Consider the following 24,245-nt stretch of genomic DNA (forward strand, 5'->3'; position numbering starts at 1 on the left):
ACCCCAAAACCAGTAAATCTGAAAAAAAAAGAAAACAATATGAATCTCAGTCATAGCAACATTATGTTTATAACCTCCAAACATATGGAGAACCTTGTGTTATGTCAGTTGAGAGGTGTGACATTTCCCCCCCCCCCCCCAAAAAAAAAATTTCCACAAAATAAAAATGTAAACTCTAAAAAATGACATGTCACTTTATCTCCAATGCAAAGGCTAATTAGTCATGTTTATGACTTTTGAATTCAGCAGATGGAAATACATAAGAGTACGCTAATTTTGAGCCCAAAACAAAATCATCATTGGGCAGTGTTATGAGCTATTAGTATAATGGCTGACATCAATATATGGCAGGATAACTTTCTGAATTCCGAAGGAATGTTGTCAATTCCCCCAAAAAATAACGCTAAGGCTGAAATTGGCGTTAACAAGAAAACTATAATTTTAGTAATTAGTTAAAAAATATACATAAATGGATAATTGGGCTTTTCCAAAAAGTATGGAATAATGCACCCATATTCCCATAGAGCCACCAAGAAAAACTAGAGGACCCTGCAAAAAACATCACCACTTTAGAGGGATAAAGGTACCATTTCATCATCAATTTCTGATACACTTCCAGCATGTTTGTGCACAGCGTAGCCTTTAGAGACCACTTAATAGCTCTAGTCCACTGACCAAAAACAAAGCATTTGCCAAAACCTTTTTCCCAATTTAACATGTATGTTCTCTTGGAAATCTCCACATCTCCACTTAGATACTCATATTTACTTAGTATTTTTCAATTCCTGGTTAGGGAAATTGAATAAAAAGGTCATAAAGTTGGCGTGGCACTGGGACCTCCAGGTTCTGTCAACTTTTTTTAAGCAGAAATAGAATCATGTTGTGAAGACTCTTCAAATTTCCTTTTCAAGGCCAAGAAGTATTCTGCATTTGAAGCAAAAAATTGCTAGGGTCAACAGTTTGATAAGCGAGACACCAAAGACTGGTGTTGGCAACTGAACAGAACAAGCTTCTGCTCTACATGTGTAGTGTACAGGAGTGTACACTCCATAATAACAATGTGGATGCTTCTTTAAATGTATATGTCACTTTAATAATATTCAATTTTATTGTTGGTCTACCCCACTTTGTGTGAGGAAACCACAACCTAAATTGGGAGTATCAGTCAGGTAGCCAGGAGATAGGCAGCCTGTAATTGGTAGACACATCCTCCGCACGGGTTGGTTGATAGGAGTTAACATAAAAAGGGGAGAGTAGGTGGAGTTACTAGTCAAGGACCAGAGGAGAAGAATACAGAGGCCAGTGGGGAGAGCCTAGAGCAGCAGAGGAGTGAAGTTTGAAAAAGCCAGTGCGGTGTGAAGGAGAAAAAGTGTGAGTACCCAAGTAATATAAAGTCTGGAGAGAAAAGCAAGGGAAATAAGATAAAGCAGTACTGTTGAGCAAGTTAAAGAAAAGAGACAGAACTAAAAGAATGGGAAACAGCCTAAAGCAACAGTAACTAAGTAAAGGAATTTTCATACTAAAGGAGCTAGAGTATTAAAAGAAAGAAAGAAAAGCAGGAGGGCAAAGCATAGAGGACAGAAACTATTCCCGTGCTTGCTTATTATTAAAGAGCCCATCAGTGTTTAGATATGGAGTAAAGTCTACCTCGAGATAAAGTACTGCTAATGTGAATGAAGTAATGAAAATCTCTCTAACAAGAATAAAATGCCTTTTGATTTTACTGTTCATCCTGCCTCCTGGAGTCCCTTCCCACCACCACAACATCTGCACTGAGGTACCACACTACACTTCAGGTGAAAGGAAAAATTTTATTTTATTTTCCACTTTTGTTATTATTATTTTGTCTGGCACAGGTTTCACTTTGTATATGGACTAGCATCACAAACTCGACAACTTAACATCTTACCCTGCCCGACTCTGTGGGTAGCACCAAAAGCTAAAAACTAAATTTATTATTTTTGAGTAGCATACCGCTGTCCGTGCGTGAGGGGAACAACAGGCCACTGTGATATCCATCAGTTACGCTGCCTACCCCCCTCTACCGTCTGGCTGGTTGCACATGTAAGACTTTCACCTTTTAAACTGTATCTTCTGGTTAAGTGGCAAACACTATAGATGCTGCAACAGTTATGGATAATTGAAGGACTAGCTAAGGTCTGAGGTCACATGGAGTCAACAATTTCAGGAAGGAGCTAAAGGGTGTGAATCCCAAGTAAGCATAGAAGATTATGAACTGGCTGAGGTTGAGGATCACAGGAACTGGATTAAGTGATGCTAATGTAAAAGATGAAATGTCAAACAACTGAAGATAGTACAAGCCTGTATACAAATACTTTTGCACGAAGGAGAGTACATAACTACCCCCTAGTAAGACTTATGTGAGATGACATCAACTATACTATTGTACACTCTGTTCTAGCCCTTTAAAAGAAATTATAGAAGCACTATCATAGGGACAGACATGCAGAAAAGCATGGAGCTTCACTAGAAAATGCAGGATAACAGATATCAGCACTGGACAGACTACAAAGCCCAAGCAACCTCACTGCAAGGTTAAACAAAATAATTATTGATTTCCTAAAATACATCTAAGTAAGCATATAATATAATACCAACACTCAAACCTTTGTATTTACCAGAAAAACAAGTCCATGAAGTCTTCTCCTATATTGTTTCATAGCACAGATTGATGTTTAAAGGCAATGTGTCATCAGAATATCGCCTGTTCTATAAATCACATTTTGTGTTAGGCATCATTCACACGAGCACTGCGGGCGTGCATTAGAGGTGCGCACAGAAAGCATATCTATAGGAACCAATGATTTCTTATAGAAGCGTTCACATGAAGGATTTTAAGATGTGCAAAATCCTCACACCTGCCAAAGATAGGACATGCTACTGCAATGCTTGCATCTAAGGTCCGTGCTGCGAGTAAAGATAGGACCTAACTAGAGATGAGCGAACGTACTCGGATAAGCACTACTCGTCCGAGTAATGTGCTTTATCCGAGTACCTCTCTGCTCGTCCTGAAAGATTCGGGACGCGCTGCGGAACGGGGAGCTGCAGGGGAGAGCGGGGAGGAACGGAGGGGAGATCTTTCTCTCCTTCTCTCCCGCCCGCTCTGCCCCGCTCCCCGCTGCGACTCACCTGTCAGCAGCGGAGCGCCCCGAATCTTTCAAGACGAGTACAGCGGTACTCGGATAAAGCACATTACTCGGACGAGTAGTGCTTATCCGAGTACGTTCGCTCATCTCTAGACCTAACCTATCTTTGGTGTGAGCTGCCCAGGAGTTTCCATAGACTTCTATGGGAGCAGGAGTCTATGGAAACTCCTGCGCAGGAAAAGAAGATTAGGAGTCATTAGGAGGATTACAGAAGAAGGGGATGCCCAAGGGTTCCGTTCATCTCCCCAGGGGGTCCCTTAATCCCCGCAGGGCCTAAGAGGAGTTTACAGCTGGACATTTAAAATGTGCTTCTGGGCTGCAAGTTTTAAATGTCCCACTGTGACGTCTTCCAACCCCGCTGCTGGGCAATCCCCCAGCAGCGGGGGGCAGTAGGGGACTCCCTCCTCCTCTCCCCCCAACATGGGGAATCCCAAGAGATTTCCCCATAGAGGGGAGAGAGAGGGGTGCAGGGTTACAGGTTCCACCCCTTGCAATAGGGAAAACAGGGAGGAAACATCTAGCTCCACCCCTTCTCTCTCTAGCTCCAGCCCCTACCTCTCGTCTATGGGGATGTCCCTCAGGGATACCCTGTAGCACTACCCCCCTCTCTCTCTCTCTGCACTATTGGGATATCCCTCGGGGATCCCTATAGCAGGGAGAGAGAAAGCGGGGCTATGGTGTAATCCCCCATAGCAGGGAGAGAGAGCAGAGCTATGGGTGATTAACCCACAGCAGGGAGAGACAGAGTGGAGCTATGGGTTAATCCCCCATAGTCCTGCTCTCTCTCTCTCTCCCTGCTATGGGGAAATCCCAAAGCAATGCAGGGCTTCTTGTCTTTCTCTTCTTCTGGAGCAGCTGCGTTTTTTTAAGCACAGCTGCTCCAGTGAATGGGCGATTTTCATGCGCATGAAGCTCGGATTTTTTTGTACATGAAACATTGCCTCGTTCGCGGGATTTTTAGTGCAGTGTAGGCACATTTTCTTTGTGCACCTGTACTGCACTAAAAGAGCGCTTGTGTAAATGCGGCCTTAAACATATTTTTAAAGAAATGTTGGCAATTTTTTTTCTTTTTGGTTACTGTCAATATTCTTTTAAAAATCCTGCATTTTTCACACTGAGCACAAAGCCTAATAATAGTCTGATTCTTCCTGATTTGTAGAGAAAGCTTTGCAGCAGTCATCTCACTAACATCACAGGCAGGATTACACCAATAGTATATGTAGAGAACAGGATTTACCATTTACAATAGGTATAAACTGTGACTCCATGCCCCCCCCCCCCCCCCCGCAACATGACCTATCTTCTAAGCATGCTCTGAGCTGCGCAGTCTCCACTAGTCAATAGGTCAGCCCCTGTTCACTGTATGAATGGCCCATGAACCTGCTGTAAAGCATATCTCTAAATCCTCTAAATGCTCCTAAATGTAGTTCAGGAAAGATGACCGCCCCCCATAGTCATGTACAGACAGCAGAATAAAAAATATCTACAATCAGAAAATAAAACCAGATTATTTATTTTATTAAATAAAACCAGATAATGAAACAATTGTCATTTTTTATAATCTGCTAATATAGTCCTTTTAAATAAGAATTGTTTCTAAAGAATTTGGGGAAATTTCATTTGAGTACAATGTATGTAATTACTAATTAATTCTTCTTAAAATGAACTAAACATTTGTAGCAGTTCTTTGCAATACATATGACTGAGTGTTAATTACTGAGTGCTGCAAACAAGATGTTACTTACTCTTAACGTGTTCTAATCTGCAGCTATCCATGAGGAGCAGGAATAAAAGGCAAGAAAATGTATATTTCTCTTCCATCGTTGTGTGCTTAGACAGTTCAGGCTGCAGAAATGTACAGGAAAAAAAACACTTTTAAGCAAAGATTTACAATTTTTAAAGAGAACAGTGGCTTATAAATTGTTTATAAAAACCAAGACATTTATTCTGCAGTTCTACCAATAGGAGTAATGGGAAAATGGAATAACAGTAAAAGGGCACAGCATCTCATAATACTATTTTCATTGGAAAATCTGCACTAACAGAGGAAGTAAGAGTAATGCACTAACTAGAGATGAGCGAGCATACTCGCTGAGGACAATTACTCGTTCAAGCATTGCCCTTAGCGAGTACCTGCTCGCTCGGAAGAAAAGATTTGGCTGCCGGCGCGGGTGATTGGTGAGTTGCGGCAGTGAGCAGGGGTGAGCGGGGGGGGGGGGGGTGGGGAGAGAGGGAGAGAGAGATCTCCCCTCCGTTCCTCCCCGCTCTCCCCCGCCGCTCCTCGCCCGCCGCCGGCAGCCGAACCTTTTCTTCCAAGCAGGCAGGTACGCACTAAGGGCAATGCTCGATCGAGTAATTGTCCTTAGTGATTATGCTCGCTCATCTCTAGCGCTAACTTTTAAGACAGGATTTACATTGCATTTGTGAAGTCTTCTATGGTTCCCATTATGGGGTTCCATCTGTCATGCCAAAAACAAAACCGTGGATGGAACCATGAGCTTACATTAATTAAATGGAATTTAAAATGTGGTCTCCATTTCAGCATATTTCTGTTCATTTCCAGCATTTTATCCAGAAAGAATATTGCAGTCCCTTACGCTAAACGGTGGGAAAATGACATCATAGAGTTATGGTCAAAAGGTCAAATGGGTTTAAAAAAAAAAATTATAATAAGGCTATCTAATAGTCAAAGTATGCAAAATCAAGGTAAATGGACGTAGGCTGCCTTCACATCGGCGTTAGGGCTCAGCTCAGGGTTTCCATCTCTCTGTTCTGCTTTTGGAGGAGATAAGCTGAACTAAAAATGAAGAAAAATGAATCCGTTGATTTTAAAACCCATTGAGGTTTCAAAAAAATGGAATGCAAATGGAAAGGCTTCTGTTTGCTTCTATTCCGTCAGTTTTTAACACCATTGTAATCAATGGGGGAAAAACGGATAGTTTGTTTCCGTTTTATATCAGTTTGTCTCAAACATAGCAGAGAGACAGACACCCTGAGCTGAGCCCTAACGCAGGTGTGAAAGCAGCCATAAAAATACAGTAAAACCAAGTAATATAAATCAAATGAGCAAATAAACAACTAGAACATAATTAGCAGTATAGCACCAGGGGGTGAAGCAGCGGGGGATTGATCCGTTAAACATTTTCATTTTTTAATTTGAGCATGGTTTCTGCTCCTAGCCACATTATTATAAAAACTCCAGACAATCCTTTTAATTCTAAGTATGAAGCAAACACTTAATAAAACTTTATATGTATGACTGTGCACCCAACAGAATTGCATGCATTGATTTGCTATAACAAGCACCTACTCACGCACCACCATATGTGCACAGTCACAGGCACAGAGTTTCCTCTGCCAATCTACAGTCCTGCTCAACTTTACTGAAAAGAAAATGATGTCTGAAATGCCATGGACAGTCAAAATGCTTGTTCTCCTGGAATATTGTTAGCCTTTTACATGACATTTTCAATCATTGTTTGCATTCAAGCGCGCAATATTTCTAAAGCACAGATTAGGTGCACCAAGACTTTAAAGCTGTCCAGGATCTCTGTCACTGTATAACATGCATCTACGCCTTACCCTACTTATGAAAAAAGTTATTAACAACATTTTGAATTAAAGTTGTCCAGGTTTATAATTATTTGTATTCAAATAATTTTTACTTTATTATTCACTAGCTAATATACCCGGGCCTCGTCCGAGTTAATTTGATACAGGGGTTTACGTGTTGTTTGCACTGAAAATTTGATGAAGTCAAGGTTACTTTAGAGTAACAGAGGAATAAAATATGTATAGACATAGAGGAGTGTTAGATTCTCCTCAGGCTGCATGTACCGATGTCCCTGTGCAGAATGTGCCACCCCTCCTACTCTCCTCATTTAGGACCCAAATTTCATGTTTGTACAACATCATAAATTAGAGAATTAGATTTGATACATTACATAGGGGTGCACTTACTTTTGCAATTAGCATTTACTTTTCCCCTTTACTTTTCCTATTTAAGACAACACCAGGAAGTTAGAGAGTTAGATTAAATACATTACACAGGGGTGCCAATACTTTTGCACTTAGCACTAAATAATCGAGTTGTGACCCCTTTACTTTTCCTATTTAGGATCTAAAGAATGGTCATGGCAAATTTCATGTTTGTACGACATCAGGAAGTTAGAGAATCAGATTTGGTACATTACACACGGGTGCCAGTACTTTTGCAATTAACACTGAATAATTGAGTTGTGACCCCTTTGCTTTTCCTATTTAGGACCTAAAGAATACTTGTGCCAAATTTCATGTTTGTATGACATCGGAAATTAGAGAATTAGATTTGGTACATAACATAAGGGTGCCAATACTTTTGCAATTAGCATTAAATAATTAAGTTGTGACCCTTTTACTTTTCCTATTTATGACCTAAAGAATGCTCCTGCCAAATTTCATGTTTGTGCGACACAGGGAAGTTAGAGCATTAGTGGCGAGTCAGTCAGTCAGTCAGTCAGTCAGTGAGGGCTTTCACCTTTATATATTTAGATTTATTAGAATTTAAAGTATGCAGCTGCAGCTCAACCTGACAGCCGCAGATCTATGGATGAAGCGATCATATATGGTTGTGCTTCTATAATGTACAATAGCGGGAATTGTATGGGCTACATTGTATACATGTGGGCAGGGTAAGGGTAGGTCCACCCAGGGAAGAATTTACTGTGGAATGTCCACAGCAGACATTCTGCAGCAGATGTGCAGCACAAAATCCGTGTTGATCTCTGTACCCTCTGTGCACATTTCGGCATGGCCTTTGGTATGGAATTCATCCCCTCAATTGAAGAGGTGGAATCTGCAGTATAAATCTGTTGCAGCTAATTGATATGCTGTTGATTTAAACGCTGTATGTCAATTTCCACATGGATTTTGGGTGGATTTTTAAGATTTTGAGACTCTCATTCACATTGCTGTTATTGTAAATGCTCTGGATATTCCATGCAGACAGTCGCCGGGGCAAATCCACCCCATGTGAACATGCCCTAAGGCAGGATTGAATGTAAAGAATGAATAATTTAGCACAAATACATTAGAAAATTAAAACATCTGTTGTTTCAAGTAACTTTTTAGAGTAAGCTGCCATGTGTACAAGAGAAGTAATACTATAGCTGGTCATTATGTCATTCATCTCCTGCATTTTTCACCAGTTTTCCTCTCTGCAGACTATGTCCCTCATTTTCAGTTTTTGCTGAATTACTTGGCGAAAACTACCTGCTATGACATCTCCTTACACAGGAAGCAGAGAAGCAGTAGCAGCATGGAAGATATCATAGAGAAGTAATGAACTCAGCGCTGCGGTTAGGTAAAAAATACTAGAACCTACAGCCCCATTTTTGAATGACACTTTCTTCCGCTGTCTTCCTCCTGCAGTTTCTTCCTCCTGTCTGCTCTTCATAGATTTCTATGGGCAGCATGTTAACTAATCACTCAGTGAAGTTGATAATCCATGCCATCACTCAAAATGGATTTTAGCTATAACAGTTTGTAAGACTGAATCAACAGACATCCATTCATGTAGTTCAATCAACCTTCCTTCAGTTATCCTGCAGTGTTAATCCAAGGTAAGGCAAAAATCCCTATGAGGTACAAGCCAATTTTCATCATTTTAGGAGAAAAAAATCTTTCCCTACTTTCAATCTGGCATTCAGCATAAAACCCTGAATCAATAAGTATTCTACAGTGATCTAATGACTACAACTTGTATTATTGCTACACTCAAAAAAGGCATCCAGGTCCCTCTTGAATACTTTTAGTGAATTCACCATCACTACTTCTACAGGCTGAGAGTTAGTAGAGTCACTGCTGTTACAGTAAGGAGAACCACCTTGTATGTGTGACACATTGGGGCTTAGACAATTCACGGGAATGCTATTTCCTGAAAGAGTTGGATTTGCACACACACAGGAACTCACTTCCAGTCCACAGATTCCCTTTAATCGGGCTTCAGTCGGCTTTGTTTGCTTCTCTTTACAGAAAGTGCATCACACAGTTACAGTGCAAAAACAAAACCAGTACCTGGCCACCTAGCTACTAACTAGACCCCCCTCTCTAGTCGGCCTGGGACACCAATATTTCAAGCATTTGGTTTCAAACCACAGTGGCTCGCACAAGCCCTTGGAAACAGCCTCTTTTTTTCCAGGCTAAGAGCCATTTTGGGACAAACCTAACAGACTTTATCCCCCTCAGCTTGCTCCTAATTAACCTCATTGGGGAGTTCAAATACAGAGAAACAGTTTTCTTGCTGGACCTTTACTCAACATTTGGCCCCTATTGGCACAAACACACAACTACGTGGCTTATCTGCCAAATGTATTAGTATACACTATCCTACCAAAAGTAATTGGACATCTGAGCAAGAATGAAAAGTAGTATTTATTTACACATGTTAATATTAGTGGGGCCTCCTTTGGCTCTAATGACATTGGATACTCTCCGTGACATACCTTCACATAACATTTGATACATTTCAGATAGTATTTCCCTCCATTCATCCTGCAAAGATATCTCAAAGAATAATAATAATAATCTTTATTTGTATAGCGCCAACTTATTCCGCAGAGCTCAAAGAAGATTGAGGCTATTCACATTTCCTGACCTGATGTTCCAGTTCATCCCAGAGATATATAATAGGATTCTGGTCGGGAGTCTGCACTGGACAGTGCTATTGTGGAACATCCATATCCTCAAATTAACGTAAAACAGCGTTGGATTTGTGACAAGATGTCTTGGCTTGTTGGAAGTATGGCTGATTCTTCGCAGAGTATTGCCACATTGCCAGCAGCACACCTCCATTTTCATGTGTTTTTTCCACTACAACCAATGGACCGAGACTATGCAATTTAAAATGTCCCCAGACCATAACAAAACCTCTGCTGTACTTTACTGTTGCCACAACACACTCAGACAGAAAGGTATTCCCCAGACTCCTCCACACCACATCTATCTGATTTGAAGATGGAAAAGCTTGATTCATCACTCCATAGAACTTTCTTTCATTGCTTAACTGTCCAATGACAAAGCTCTTTGCATCATTGAAGATGGGCCAACTGAGTGTCATAGATGCGCTTTCTCATAAATTGTTTGTGTCCAGGGTACCGCTATGGGTCTCAGGGGTTGCAATTGCGACCAGGCCCCTGCGCTGAGGGAGCCCAGAGCGAGCAATTACCATGGGGTTCTGAGCCTCTGACAGAGGGTCTTGGTCTCCTCTCTACTCACCTCTGTAGCAGTATCCGGAAATCCTGTAAATAAAAGTCCAGGACCTGTGGTTGGCATAGCAACGAGGATCACATGAGTCGGCTCCGGTCATGTGAATCGCGTTGATATGCCAACCACAGTTCCTGGACTTTTATTTACAGGCTGTCAAGACACCACTCCAGAGGCGAGTAGAGCGGGGACCAAGGGTAAGTTACAATAAGGGTGATTGGGGCAACTGCCCTGGGCCTCAGACTCCAATGGGGCCCATGGCCATCCCAATTGCCCTGATTGTAATCTGCAATGCTAAAGCTCCAGCTTCAATAGGAGACCCTTTTTCCAAAGCGGCCACAATGGGGGACCCTATCACTATTGGGGTGGCAATAGGGGACACTATTACTACTGGGGCAGAAATGGGGGCGATGTCACCACTGGGGCCAGAATGGGGGAGCCTATTACTAATGGGGATCACAATTACTACTGGGGCCAATAGAGGGGTCACAATTACTACTGGGGCCAATAGAGGGGTCACTATTACTACTAAGGGGCAATATACGGGTCACTAATACTACTAGAGGCCTCAATAGGGGTCACTATTACTACTGGGGCCAATATAGGGATCACTATTACTACTGGGGCCAACATAGAGTCATAATAGGGGTTACTATTACTACTGGGGCGCATATATGGGTCACTAATACTACTAGAGGCCGCAATAGGGGTCACCATTACTACCGGGGCCAATATAGGGGCACTATTACTACTGAGGCTAATAAAGGGGACCCCAGAGGCGTACCACTAAGGGTCGCAATTGTGACCCACCCCTGCAGTGAGAGGGCATAGAGGCCTCCGCCATATACAAAATGCACACTCAGTGCATTGCCGGCTGATCGGACTGCCGGACGTGTAATTATTGTGGCCAGCAGTGTGTGGCTGTTGGAGAGGAGAGGAGGCAGATGCCATGCACGCAGTGGAGCATAGCCGGATAATGATGTCATCATCCTGCTGGTCCTAGACACCATGTACACAGCATCTGCGCGCCCTGCCCTCTTCTCACTGTTCTAGGCACTAAAGAAGGGCTGTCTGCTAGATAGGTACAGGCAGCAGTCCAGTTCCATGGTTATGACTCCCACTTTAAGTGTGGTGGTCCTATAACTGTGCCCTCCCTCCATGTGTGCATTGTGAAATGTGAAAAAAAGAAGTCACTCCCTCCCAGACTGAGGCGAGCAACTAAAGTAATAAATGGATTGGACGGACTACAATACCCAGATAGGTTAGCAAAATTGAGGCTTAGTTCAGTAAAAAAACAAGACACATGAGAAGTGATGAAAAAACCTCTGTATAAATACACTCATCATAAAATAATCCTGGTACCGGTGTATCTTCTCTCCTCCAAAATTAGGGGTGGAGACAAAGGGTTGAGCTGAGTCACTGACAGGGAAGGTGCTGGTGACGCTCACAGCAGTGGATTGCCTGCTCATGTCCCGGTTGTGTTAGACATTACTGTCAAATAGAGCCCCCCCAGCTGTCAGCGGCACTGCGGCTCTCCATCCAACCATAGAGAGAGCAGCCTCGGCTTCAGCGGCGCAGAAGGAGGACAGGAGCAGATATGGCTTCCGGACCACCTTGTATGTGTGACACATTGGGGGTTAGACAATTCATGGGAATGCTATTTCTTGAAAGAGATGGATTTGCACACACACAGAAATTCACTTCCAGTCCACAGCTTCCCTTTAATCTGGCTTCAGTTGGCTTTGTTTGCTTCCCTTACAGCAATTACATCACACAGTTACAGTGCAAAAACAAAACCAGTACCTGGCCACCTAGCTACTAACTAGACACTCCTCTCTAGTCGGCCTGGCACACCAATATTTCAGCAGCGCAGAAGGAGGACAGGAGCAGATATGGCTTCCGGAGCAGCAGCGCAGGAGAACCTGCTGCCTCCTGTAAGTTTCCCCCTGGTGCTCCAGTAACTTTCCCAGTCAGCCTTCTCTCATTTCCCCTCGCAGGTGCTGTTTTCACTTACCTCACTGCTGCCCCTTGTGCCGTGGAAGCTACTGCACGGTCTGTCTTCCCTCTGCTGTGCTCCTCTCTTCCTGCAGCGCTGCTTAAGATGCCAGCGGTCTCACCGTCTCCCGCTGTCACTCTCTGAGCTGAACAGCAGCACTCATCCGATGCCTACGGGGATGAACATACGGAGGGGTGGTGTGGGGGCAACACATGTTACACCAGTAAGCTGCCAGGGACCTGACCTGCTGACAGCTGGGGGCTTAATATTGAGCATTAACGGGTAACACAGCCGGAGCAGACACAAGACATGCTGTGGGAAACACCCAATCCACTGCTGGGGCATCACCAGCACCTTCCCTATCAGTGACTCAGCCAAAACCCCTTGTATCCACCCCTATCATAGAATCATAGAATGGTAGAGTTGGAAGGGACCTCCAGGGTCATCCCCCTGCTCAGTGCAGGATTTACTAAATCATCCCAGACAGATATTTGTCCAGCCTTTGTTTGAACACTTCCATTGAAGGAGAACTCACCACCTAGTTCCAGTGGAGACAAGATACACTAGTACAATCCCCCCCTAGAAGTTTTCAGATAGATGAAACTTTCTCTGTGTGTCTGTAATGCTGATATAAGTACGTGATTACAATATCAGAGCAAAAGGATCATTTATTGTGGATAACTGACCGCTTGAAGGGAGGCTCTAGTACCCTGTTGGGCCGCCTCTAGCTTATATATAAGATGTGATACAGGGGGCATGGAGGCTCTAGTACTGTGTTGTAGTACCTTCTCTAGCTTGGATACAATATGTGATACAGGTGGGCATGCAGGCTCTAGTATCCTGTTGTACCACCTCTAGCTTGTATACAAGATGTACTACAGGTGGGCATGGAGGCTCTAGTACCATGCTGTAGCGCCTCTATCTTGGATGTAAGATGTCATGTGGGCAAACATGCAGGCTCTAGTACCCTGTTGTATCACCTCTAGTTTGGATACAAGATGTTATACAGGTGGGCATAGAGGCTTGAGTACCCTGTTGTACCGCCTGTAGCTTAGATATAAGATGTGATATGGGTGGGCATGATGGATGACGTTTTTAATACAAAAATGCCTCGCATCTGCGGCAAAATCTCAGGCTGGTGAGCGCGATATTGGGCTGTGATTCACGGCCCCATATCAAACTCATTCGTGTGAAATTAGCATAAGGGGCTACAAAGAAGTTTTTATGTAGTCCAGGAAATGAGTCATGTTTGGAAAGCTTATATTGAGGGGCTAAGTCATGTATGTAAATTCGTATTGCAGCTGTAGGCAGTATGTTTATGGTATGAGTACCAATATAGGTGGGAGGGGGAAAGCTGAACTTTTGCACCCGGACCCTTAGCCTTTAATTACACCCCTGCGTATATCCAATAGCATGCAGTTCCTATCACAATATCTAGCTGACACCTCCAAAGATCATTTTATGTAGCATAATTTATGACACGTGACATGCTAATAAGACATGATTCATTCTACTGATAGCTGTGTCAAAAAACTTTTGGTAGGATAAAGTAGATACCCTCTTTCTTTTAAACGTAAAGGATGACCCCTTGTTACAGTTAGACTAGTAATTATTAGGAAATTTTAGTAACAGTGTTTCTGGTGGAGCAATGTGCCACACAGCTCTGCTAAATGGTACATCCATTATGATCCCCGCACATCGCACACACAGCTCTACTACATGCATCTTGATTCTCACACAAGAAAAGCACAGCTTGGCTCCTCCCACAGCAGTGATGTCACCACAGGTCTTTAGCTCACCATATCTCTGTGACTGAGGTAGGTCGGTGTCTTCTGTCAGGACCGCTACGTTGTGTCTAAGATAATAACGGCTTAGTTGTATTCTCATTGTGTTATTTTTCTCCTCCCCTTTTCATGAGCCCTAACTTTGCTGTTCTCCTGTCAGTCAGGCTCTGTGTTTTATATATGTTGTAGGACCTTTAATGACATAACCGGGGGGGGGGGGGGCGGAGTGATGACCACCAGGGGCGGAGCATGAGAAGCACTCACATGCTCACTCACAAGTGGTTGTTAGTAGTTTGACTACTAGGATAAATATTGACCCTTGATGTATTTATACATATGATTTGGTCACTCCTCAGTGAATTGAACATACATGATCAGTAAGAGGCAGGGGATGAAAAAGGCACTTTCTATAAGATATATGATAACATTTCTTATATTTGCTTTTAGTATTCATTTATGCAAAGCTTGTTGAAACAAAAGTGTCCATTTAAAAGGGGTATTCTTTAGACAGGGTATCTTTTTTAACCTTTCACCCATCCACTATATAGGTGAAAACTAATAGATCAGAGGCGGTCCATCCACTAAGACACTCACCGATCCCTAGTAGGGTCCTGTTTATCCCATTTCATGTCACTACTAGATCACTACTCTGGCCGGATTGAATTGAGTGCTATGCTCACATGCACAGTGCTGCTCAATCCATTTAGATGGGGCTGACGGAAATAGCTGAGCTATAGCAGTTGTTGCTGGGCTATGTCTGTCAGCCACATTGACTCCAGTTGGAGCAGCAATCCAGCAGTGAACAGAAACAGGACAAATGGTAAACTTCATTCTTGGGATTGGTGGTCTGGAAAAAATATTTATTTAATTGTTTTCTTCTTTATTAATTACCCAGAGGAAAAGATTAAAGAGTAACTGCAGTTTTGTGGCATATAGTAGTGTACATCTGATGCACTGAGAGCCCTGTCAGTGCATCGGGTCTGGCAGGGAGTGAGCGCTATAAAGGGAGAAGCTGTCTGCAGAATAGGAGGGCTTCTCTTTCACAGCTCTCGGAAATGGTGACATATGAACGGGACAGGAGAGCAGTAAAATACATGGGGATTATGGGGCACAGGGTTATTAGAAATAAATTGTACATAATAGAGACACTTAATAAACTGTAATATGGGAATAAAACAGTTGTGTCTGCAGCTGTTCTATTGAGAACAGCTGCAGACACAGCTGGATGGAGAACCCTCAACTGTTATGCACTGAGGTGAAGATGGATTTCTTAGCCCTTTTTTCACTTAGCTGCATACCCAAAGAGGGGGTTTGTAATAAAAATGTACAGAATAGACTGATAAAACCTATTGTAAAAATGCTTAGAATCGTCTATTATGTACATTAAAAAGAGTGTACGTAGTTTTTAACTTAAAGGGGTTCTCTCTGTAGATATTGAAAGCATTTCTCTATGTCTGTGATGTAAGTCAGGTAGTTAAAAACAACTAGAAATGTATTCCAACAAATTTAGCACAATTAATAAAAAAAATTTATGGCTCACCATTAGCATATCGGTGTTCCCACTAAAAAAAAAAAAACTCAGATTGCAAGTCAGACCAGCAGGGAATTTTCCATGTATTTATACCTTAACCAATTTAAAAAATAACAACTGTCATTTTTAATGGAAATGTAAAGTAGACATGCAAACAAAGGTCACAGTTTCTACTTCACCCCATTATCCACCGTTGGAAGCTAATTTGAACCACCAAATGTCCATAAATAGACCGCTGACTCTTTGCTCTGTTACCTCAGAGTTGGCATTATTACGACTCTAGTATATTTGGCTGAAATGCTTGGATTCTTTTCAAGATAGGAAATAATGAGTGATCATTCAAGTGCAGGTTCATTCTGGTGTTAGTCAACATAGGAAATCTGGTAATATTGTTTCATTTCTTTATCTATGCATCTCTGGCGAGGGTGGGGATACAGCTTTGAGGGGTGCAGAGTAGCAATCCTTTGTGCCTGAAGAGGGTTAAAGACCCCCATGCTACAGAAGAGGACACCAGTATTATAGGGCCAATGTCCATGGGCAAATTAGGATTTTAAAATCCGCACGGGGGACCCGTATGCGTGATCCGCGCCCATAGGGATGCATTGGATGTCATTTTTCCCTGACGCGCGGATTGCATATGCGGGAAAACACCCAAAGCATGCTCCATTTTTATGCGGGTCTCCATTGTGGAAGGCTCCCATGGCTTCCATTGAAGCCTGCGAGAGCTGTCCGGTCCCGCGGCACATCCGCAGCTGTATTTCTGCTTTGCCACGGGACTGCGGGATTTTAGTAGTAAGATCTTGGATAATGTTACGATACTGGTCAGTCACAGTTGGAATCCAAAACGTGACTTAACGAAAGAGAAATCTAAATCATATTAATCTTTGGCGTGACTGCCCTTTGCTTCAATTCTAGGAACATTTCTACACAGTTTTGGAAGGAACTCGGCAGGTAGGTTGTTCCAAACATCTTGGGGAACTAATCATAGATCTTCTGTGGATGTAGCTTGCATATATCCTTCTGTCTCTTCATGTAATAACAGACAGACTCGATGATATTGACATCAGGAATCATTGGGGGTCATATCATTTTCAGGACTCCGCATTCTTAAAGGAAATGTCTCGAGGAAGCAGTGAATTTTTTTTTTTGCCCAGTCCCCCTAATTAAACATACATTACTAATTACCCCTGTAAATTACTTTCCTAGCTGGTTTCTACTTACCGTTCCAGCGTTTCAGCAACTTATAAAACTTTTTCCCAAGATGGCCGCCAGCTCTTTTCGCATCGCTTGCTGTAGCCTGACGTGCGCGCTCCCGAGACGCTACCAGCTGTGTCTCCATGGCAACCAGACGCCCCGCAGCCGCCGACCGGACCCCTGGAGTGAACACGGCCGACCTGTGACCCACCGCCAGGCAGAAGGTAACCGGCGCAGCCCCCCCCCATCACAGCGGCAGCCCCCCCGGCCCAGCGACAGCCCCCCCCCCCGGCCCAGCGCTAGTTCCCCCGGCGCAGCGACAGCCCCCCCCATCACAGCGGCAGCCCCCCCGGCCCAGCGCTAGTTCCCCCGGCGCAGCGACAGCCCCCCCCCCCCGGCGCAGCGACAGACACCCCCCCCCCGGGGCGCAGCGGCAGCCCCCCCTGGCCCATCACTTACCAGGACAGCTGGACGGCGGGACAGCTGGGCGGCTTCTCCGGACAGCTCGGCAGCTCTGCACCTTCCTCTAACAGAGGAAGGTACAGAATGGCCGCTCCAGCGCGCTCCCGAGCAGTGACAGCTCGTCTGCGCATGCGCAGAAGAGCTGTAGCGGGGAGCACACTGAAGCGGCTCGTGCTGAATGGAGAAGACCGGACTGCGCAAGCGCGTCTAAAAAAGCAAGCTGCCGGCGAATTTAGACGGAACCATGGAGACGAGGACGCTAGCAACGGAGCAGGTAAGTGGAATAACTTCTGTATGGCTCATATTTAATGCACGATGTATATTACAAAGTGCATTAATATGGCCATACAGAAGTGTATAACCCCACTTGGTTTCGCGAGACCACCCCTTTAACGCTGAAGAGAGTTCTTAAGGACAATGGCTGTATGTTTGGGGTTGTTTTCCTGCTGCAGAATAGCTTTGGAGCCGATCAGACGACTCCCTGCTGATATTGTATGATTGATAAGTATCTGCTTGTATTTCTCAGCAGGACAATATTAATATGGACCAAATCCCCAACTCCATTTGCTGAATTGCAGCCCCAGATTTGCAAGAAACCTCTATCATGCTTCACTGCTGCCTGCAGACACTATTTATTGTACCGCTCTCCACCATGCTACACTGCTGCCTGCAAACACATTATTGTACCGCTCTCCACCATGCTTCACCGCTGCCTGCAGACACTCATTTTTGTACCGCTCTCCACCATGTTTCACTGCTGCCTGCAGACACATTATTGTACAGCTCTGCACCATGCTTCAATGCTGCCTGCAGATACTCATTATTGTACCGCTTTCCACCATGCTTCCCTGCTGCCTGCAGACACTCATTATTGTACAGCTCTCCACCATGCTTCACTGCCGCCTGCAGACACTCATTATTGTACAGCTCTCCACCATGCTTCACTGCCGCCTGCAGACACTCATTATTGTACCGCTCTCCACCATGCTTTACTGCTGCCTGCAGACACTCATTATTGTACAGCTCTCCATAATGTTTCACTGCTGCCTGCAGATACTCATCATTGTGCCGCTCTCCACCATGCTTCACTGCTGCCTGCAGACACTCATTATTGTACCGTTCTCCACCATGCTTCACTGCTGCCTGCAGACACTCATTATTGCTTGGCTCTCCAGCCTTTGGGCAAACGAACTGCCTTCTGCTACAGCCAAAAATTTTACATTTTGACTCAGCAGTCCAAAACACCGGCTGCCATTTGTTTTGCCCCCCAGTTTCTATGTTTCACACATACTTGAGACGATTGTCTTTGTTCCTATGTTGAATGAATGGCTTTTTGGCCACAATTCTTCCAGACTTCTCTGAACAGTAGATGGATCTACCTGGGTCCCACTTGTTTTCAGCCAGTTCTCAGCTGCTGGCACTGCTGGACATCTTACGATTTCAAATTGAAGTAAGCATGATGTGTCTTTCATCTGCTGCACTAAGTTTCTTTGGATGACCCCTGCATCTTCAGTCCTCACCATTGCCCATTTCTTTGTGCTTCTTTAAAAAAGCCTAAACAGCACATCTTAAAACCCCAGTTTGCTTTGAAATCTTTGCCTGTGAGGGACTGTGCTGATGCAGGATAACTACCTTGTTGCTGTGCTTAGTCTTGCCATGGTGTATGACCTGCGGTATGAAACGGTCGTCCACACCCTCACCTATGTTGCAGAGTTTGTCTGTTTCCCGACGCGTTTTAAGCCTCCTACACAGCTGTTTCTGTTTCAGTTAATGACTGCATTACTATCTACATATGAAAATCATCATTATCACTTGCTTGGCATAATTAGTTAATCATAAAGCTTATTATATTCCTACAAAATCCCTGACTTTGTACAAGTGTACCTAGAAGAATTGATGATGTTCTGAAAGCAAAGGGCGGTCACACCAAATTTTCATTCGATTTAAATGTCTTTTGTTCATTCACTTTGCATTTTGTTAATTAACAAAAATAAATTATTAACACTTCTGTTTTATTATATAATATCTATATAGGATGCAATGGTGGATCATACTAGGAGTAGTGAGAACAGCCTCCTGGGGCCACTTGGGTGACACTTTTGTTTCATCCACAGTTACCAGGTTAATTGCTGCTTGGATATACTGTATTTACTGATTCTCCACATCTAACATCTGTGCATCATTTCAAGTCTGACTGCCAAGCTGTTAAACTAAAGCTAAAAATTATTTAAGGGTTTTACGGAAAATAATCAATTCTCTCTCCAAGAAATGAAATCCCATTAATGAGTTCCAATTCCAAATGATTTATTATACATTTATCTTTACAGATTAAGTAATAGGATGAGACACTTCAAAGGGCTTTTATTTTCATCTGACCCCTTTCTTTAGGTGTACATCGCTAAGAATGATTTGGACCTTTGGATTATTATTGATAAAGTCTAAACAGTCTATAGTGTAGGAGACTGAAACCCCCCAGTATATACTATATGTTTTATATGTGAATTCTAGCCTTCTCCAACAGTTAGCTAATAAATCCGTGAACAGGCTGGAAACTGTGGAGCATACTCGGCGCAAGAAGCATTGTACATGGTATAGCTGAAACACAAGTACAATAGTGAAAAGACAGTAAATGGGCAGAAGTCACAAAAGCTGAACCGGCACTCAAACAAAACTAAAAGGGTTCATTGTAGAGTTAAGCGAACGTACTCTTCCGAGCTTGATGCTCATTCGAGTAATAGCATACCCTATGGTGCATGTCAACGGCAAATTTTTGGGCTGGTTGGCAGGCAGGGGGAGAGAGAGAGAAAAAGAGAGAGAAAAAGAGAGAGAAAAAGAGAGAGAAAAAGAGAGAGAAAAGGAGAGAGAAAAGGAGAGAGAGGGAACACACGAACCAAAAAAAAAGCTTGGCACCTGGCGTTCCACATACATAAATGCTGGAGTCCCCCATAGTAGTCAATGGGGTTCGTTACTCAAGTAGAGCTCTCGAATTTTACGAAAAGCTTGACTCGAATAATGAGGACCCGAGCATTTGGGTGCTCGCTTATCTCTAGTTCCTTTTCAATGGGCTGTATTTTGCATTAAAGCTTAGCACAAATCACTTAAATGCGCATAAGCTGCAATACCAGACACAATATTAGATGTGTGTACATATACACAACTGTAGTGCATACACGCCAAGTGAGCATGTACATACACTAACTGTATAGGAAGAGCAGAATGTCTCCAGGTTCTTGGTCTTTTATTAGAGACACTAGAACTATTTCACCAATTTTTGTAAAGTAACACCAGATAATGAAACATTTTCCATTTTCTAATCTTTTATTTTCTGATTGTGGAATTTTTTATTCTGTTGTCTATACATGACTATGGGGCTGCCATATATCCTGAGCAGCATTTAGAGCATTTAGAGATTTGCTTTACAGCAGCTTCATAGGCCATTCACACAATGGACAGGTGATGACCAACTAACTTGTATGGGAGTCTATTCTAGTTATGCTCTGTGACCGGTTCAGAGGTCATTTTTTTACAGGTAGGGGAGTAGATGGGCATAGCAGATCACCTATTGTAAATGGTGGATCCTGTTATCTATCTATAGGTCTTTCTATGTAATCCTGTCTGAGGTTAGTGAGATGACTACTGCAAAGCTTTCTCTACAGATCAGGAAATGTCAGACTAGTATTAGGCTGGATTCATACGGGCGTATATCGGCCACGTTTTCATGCCCGGCCGATATACGCTGCCCCTCTGATGTATTGGTTTACAATGCATCAGTGCACATAGGCATATTTCTGCGGCGTAAAAGTGCCCGGACAGTCAAGATAGCGCATGGCCGAAATGCACTTTCATAGTGGTGGCGGCTGCATAGACTCTTATGGGAGCCTATGACAGCTGCCGGAGAAGGGAGGTGGGAGGGAGTTTAGCAGCGTGACTGCTATACTCCCACCCCCTTACCTCCTCCTCTCTCCTCCTCTCCAGCTGTTTGCAATGGGAGGGGACGGAAGTGGAGATAAGCTCCACCCCAGCCCGCCCCCTCCCATTGCTGGCTGCTGACAAGGGGCAGAGAGGGGGAGGGAGCTTAGCACAATAACTCAGCCCCCACCCCTCCCCTTCCAGAGATTCGGCGAGGGGGATGGAACGAGGAGAACAGCTTAGCAGAGCTAAACTGTCCTCCCCTACCCGACGGCATTGTGGGCTTGTCATATATGCGCCGGACCCCTGCTGTCTGAAAAGGCGCACAAACGTTACATTTGTGCACCCATTCACGCGTTTTTACAGCGCCGGCAGGCGCACGTAAAAGTGCCTACGGCCGTGAAAATCAGCCCTTAGGTTGTGTGGTTGCTGAGAATTGCTATTCAAGCAGCTTCCTATAGACTTGACAGAGTTCCCACTCATCATTAGCACAAAGGGGCGCAATCACAATATTATAGCCCACAGGCTTACGAAAACCTGAGCTCCACAGATGATATCTTCTCTATGAAGAAGGTGTTTAAAGGGAATATGTCAGCAAATTCTCCCCACTGGGCTCAGCCTGATTGATAGATCCCTGTAATTGCACAATTACATATAGGAGGAGATCTGTCAATCAAGCTGAACAAAGCATGTAGAAGTCCATGGACACATCTCCCTGTGCTCTATTCTTGTAAAACAATGTTTTCTTTGAAATGCTATTCATTTCAGTGCAGATCCATACAAAAATCTGCATCAAAATCCACACCATTTTGGTGCAAATCTTTTATGCGTTTTTTGATCCGGGTTCACGGCAGATTTCACACTTTCAATTGAAGGGCTGCAGTTTGCTGTGGATCCACATCAAAATTCACATCACAATTCTCACTAATAGTGCAGATTTTGGCGCAGAATTTGCAGTGGATTTTGGTGCAGATTTTCTGCTGAATGGCAAGGGACTGGCAAAACCACTGACTCCAGCCCTCCTGATTTAACCCTTTACCTGCCCTGGTCAGAAAGACCACAGTATTTAAAGGGCTGACAGAGGGAGGGAGCACCGTCTGTCACCCGTCAGACCCCTGCAATGTGCTCACAGTGTCTCAATGGGTTGCTATGGCACTGGGAGGCTTAAAGGGGTTGTCCCGCGCCGAAACGTTTTTTTTTTTTTTTTTAACCCCCCCCCCCCGTTCGGCGCGAGACAACCCCGATGCAGGGGTTAAAAAAACAACCCGCACAGCGCTTGCCTGAATCCCGGCGGTCCGGCGTCTTCATACTTACCTGCTGAAGATGGCCGCCGGGATCCTCTGTCTCCGTGGACCGCAGGGCTTCTGTGCGGTCCATTGCCGATTCCAGCCTCCTGATTGGCTGGAATCGGCACGTGACGGGGCGGAGCTACACGGAGCCGGAATTCTACACGAGCGGCCCCATAGAAGACAGGAGAAGACCCGGACTGCGCAAGCGCGGCTAATTTGGCCATCGGAGGCCGAAAATTAGTCGGCACCATGGAGACGAGGACGCCAGCAACGGAGCAGGTAAGTATAAAACTTTTTATAACTTCTGTATGGCTCATAATTAATGCACAATGTACATTACAAAGTGCATTAATATGGCCATACAGAAGTGTATAGATCCACTTGCTGCCGCGGGACAACCCCTTTAAAGATGGTCTCCTGATTGGCCATCTACGGTGGTCTATGAGGCATAGCCTCTGGATGAGCTTTATAGGCTATGCAATACATGGCAATACGGAAGTACTGTATTATGGTGGAGCAAAAGTGAAAAGTAAAAATAAATAAATAAAACTCATAACCCCGTATTTCCTCCCTTAGGCCTCGTTCACACAAGTGTGGTTTTAGTACATTATAGGCACATGAAAAGATCGCAGCTATACTGCACTAAAAATCGCGTGATTGGGTGATTTCCAGCTATTAGGTCTTGAGCTTAATTAGCAGTGAAATTGCCTGTTCACACGATCGGGAGCCGCGTAATGTGTGTTATCCTATCTAAACGCACCAAAGATAGGTCAGGTTCTCTCTTTTCTCGCACCACGGACCTTAGATGCGTGCATTGCAGTCACATGTCCTATCTTTGTTAGGGCTCCTGCACACTGTGATTCCCGGCCCAATATTGCTCTCTCAAACCTTCTAAAAACTCCCAGATTTGAGGCGTTTTCATGTAAAAACAGCCTCGCATCACTGCAGGGGTTCCCTTCATCCCATTGCTTTCATTGGGGCGGCAGCAGCATTGGCCGCATTGAAAGCAGCGGGAGAACATCGCAAACCCCTGCCGCTGCTGTCACATCAGCGGCAGGGGATTCCTTCATCCCCGGGAGTCCCCTCATCACTGAACACCCTGCCACTGCTGTCACAGTGTTCATTGATGAGGGAACTCCCTGGGGGGAGGAAGGATCGCAATATTCTGCCTATGTTTTCAATGGGGCCAGCGTTGCTGCCGCCGGCCCCATTGAGAGCAACATGAAAACCCTGAATGAAGGAATCCCCTGCTGCAACTGTCACAGCTGCAGCAGGGGATCACGATCTTCTCCCATTGCTTTCAATGGAGCTAGCGCTGCTGCCGTGGGCCATAATGAAAACAATAGGCAATATCGCAGAAAGATAGGACATGCTGCAATTTTTTCTCTCGTATCGCAGGAGTGAAAACATCGCAAATGAGAATGAAACCTTCGAAATTCATTGGTTTCATAATCATGTGTTTTCACTCACTCTCGCAGCGTGAGAAAATCGCCTGATTTTCTCACCAGTGTGAAGGCGCCCTTAGATGCAAGTTTTTTGCGCATCTGAAATTCCTTCATCTGAACGGTTCTATAGGAAACCATTGGTTCTATTAGACGCACAACACACGCACAAATTACCACAAATTTTGTACTGCCGCATCCATAAAAGCCCATGTAAAAAAGTTAGTAA

The 24,245-nt window shown here is 44.1% G+C and overlaps 1 protein-coding gene across 1 annotated transcript in view; it reads right to left on the reverse strand.

Annotated features, from left to right (window-relative positions):
• CHRDL1 (chordin like 1) overlaps positions 1 to 24,245 on the reverse strand; it is a 101,334-nt gene that overhangs the window by 68,686 nt on the left and 8,403 nt on the right. The window contains exon 2 of the mRNA XM_066581724.1: positions 4,913 to 5,012. Within this exon, the coding sequence (XP_066437821.1) occupies positions 4,913 to 4,988 (76 nt within the window). The 5' untranslated portion in view covers positions 4,989 to 5,012. The remainder of the gene's footprint in view (positions 1 to 4,912; positions 5,013 to 24,245) is intronic.

The sequence above is a fragment of the Eleutherodactylus coqui genome, chromosome 10 (assembly GCF_035609145.1).
Source record: "Eleutherodactylus coqui strain aEleCoq1 chromosome 10, aEleCoq1.hap1, whole genome shotgun sequence".
Lineage (NCBI taxonomy): Eukaryota > Metazoa > Chordata > Amphibia > Anura > Eleutherodactylidae > Eleutherodactylus > Eleutherodactylus coqui.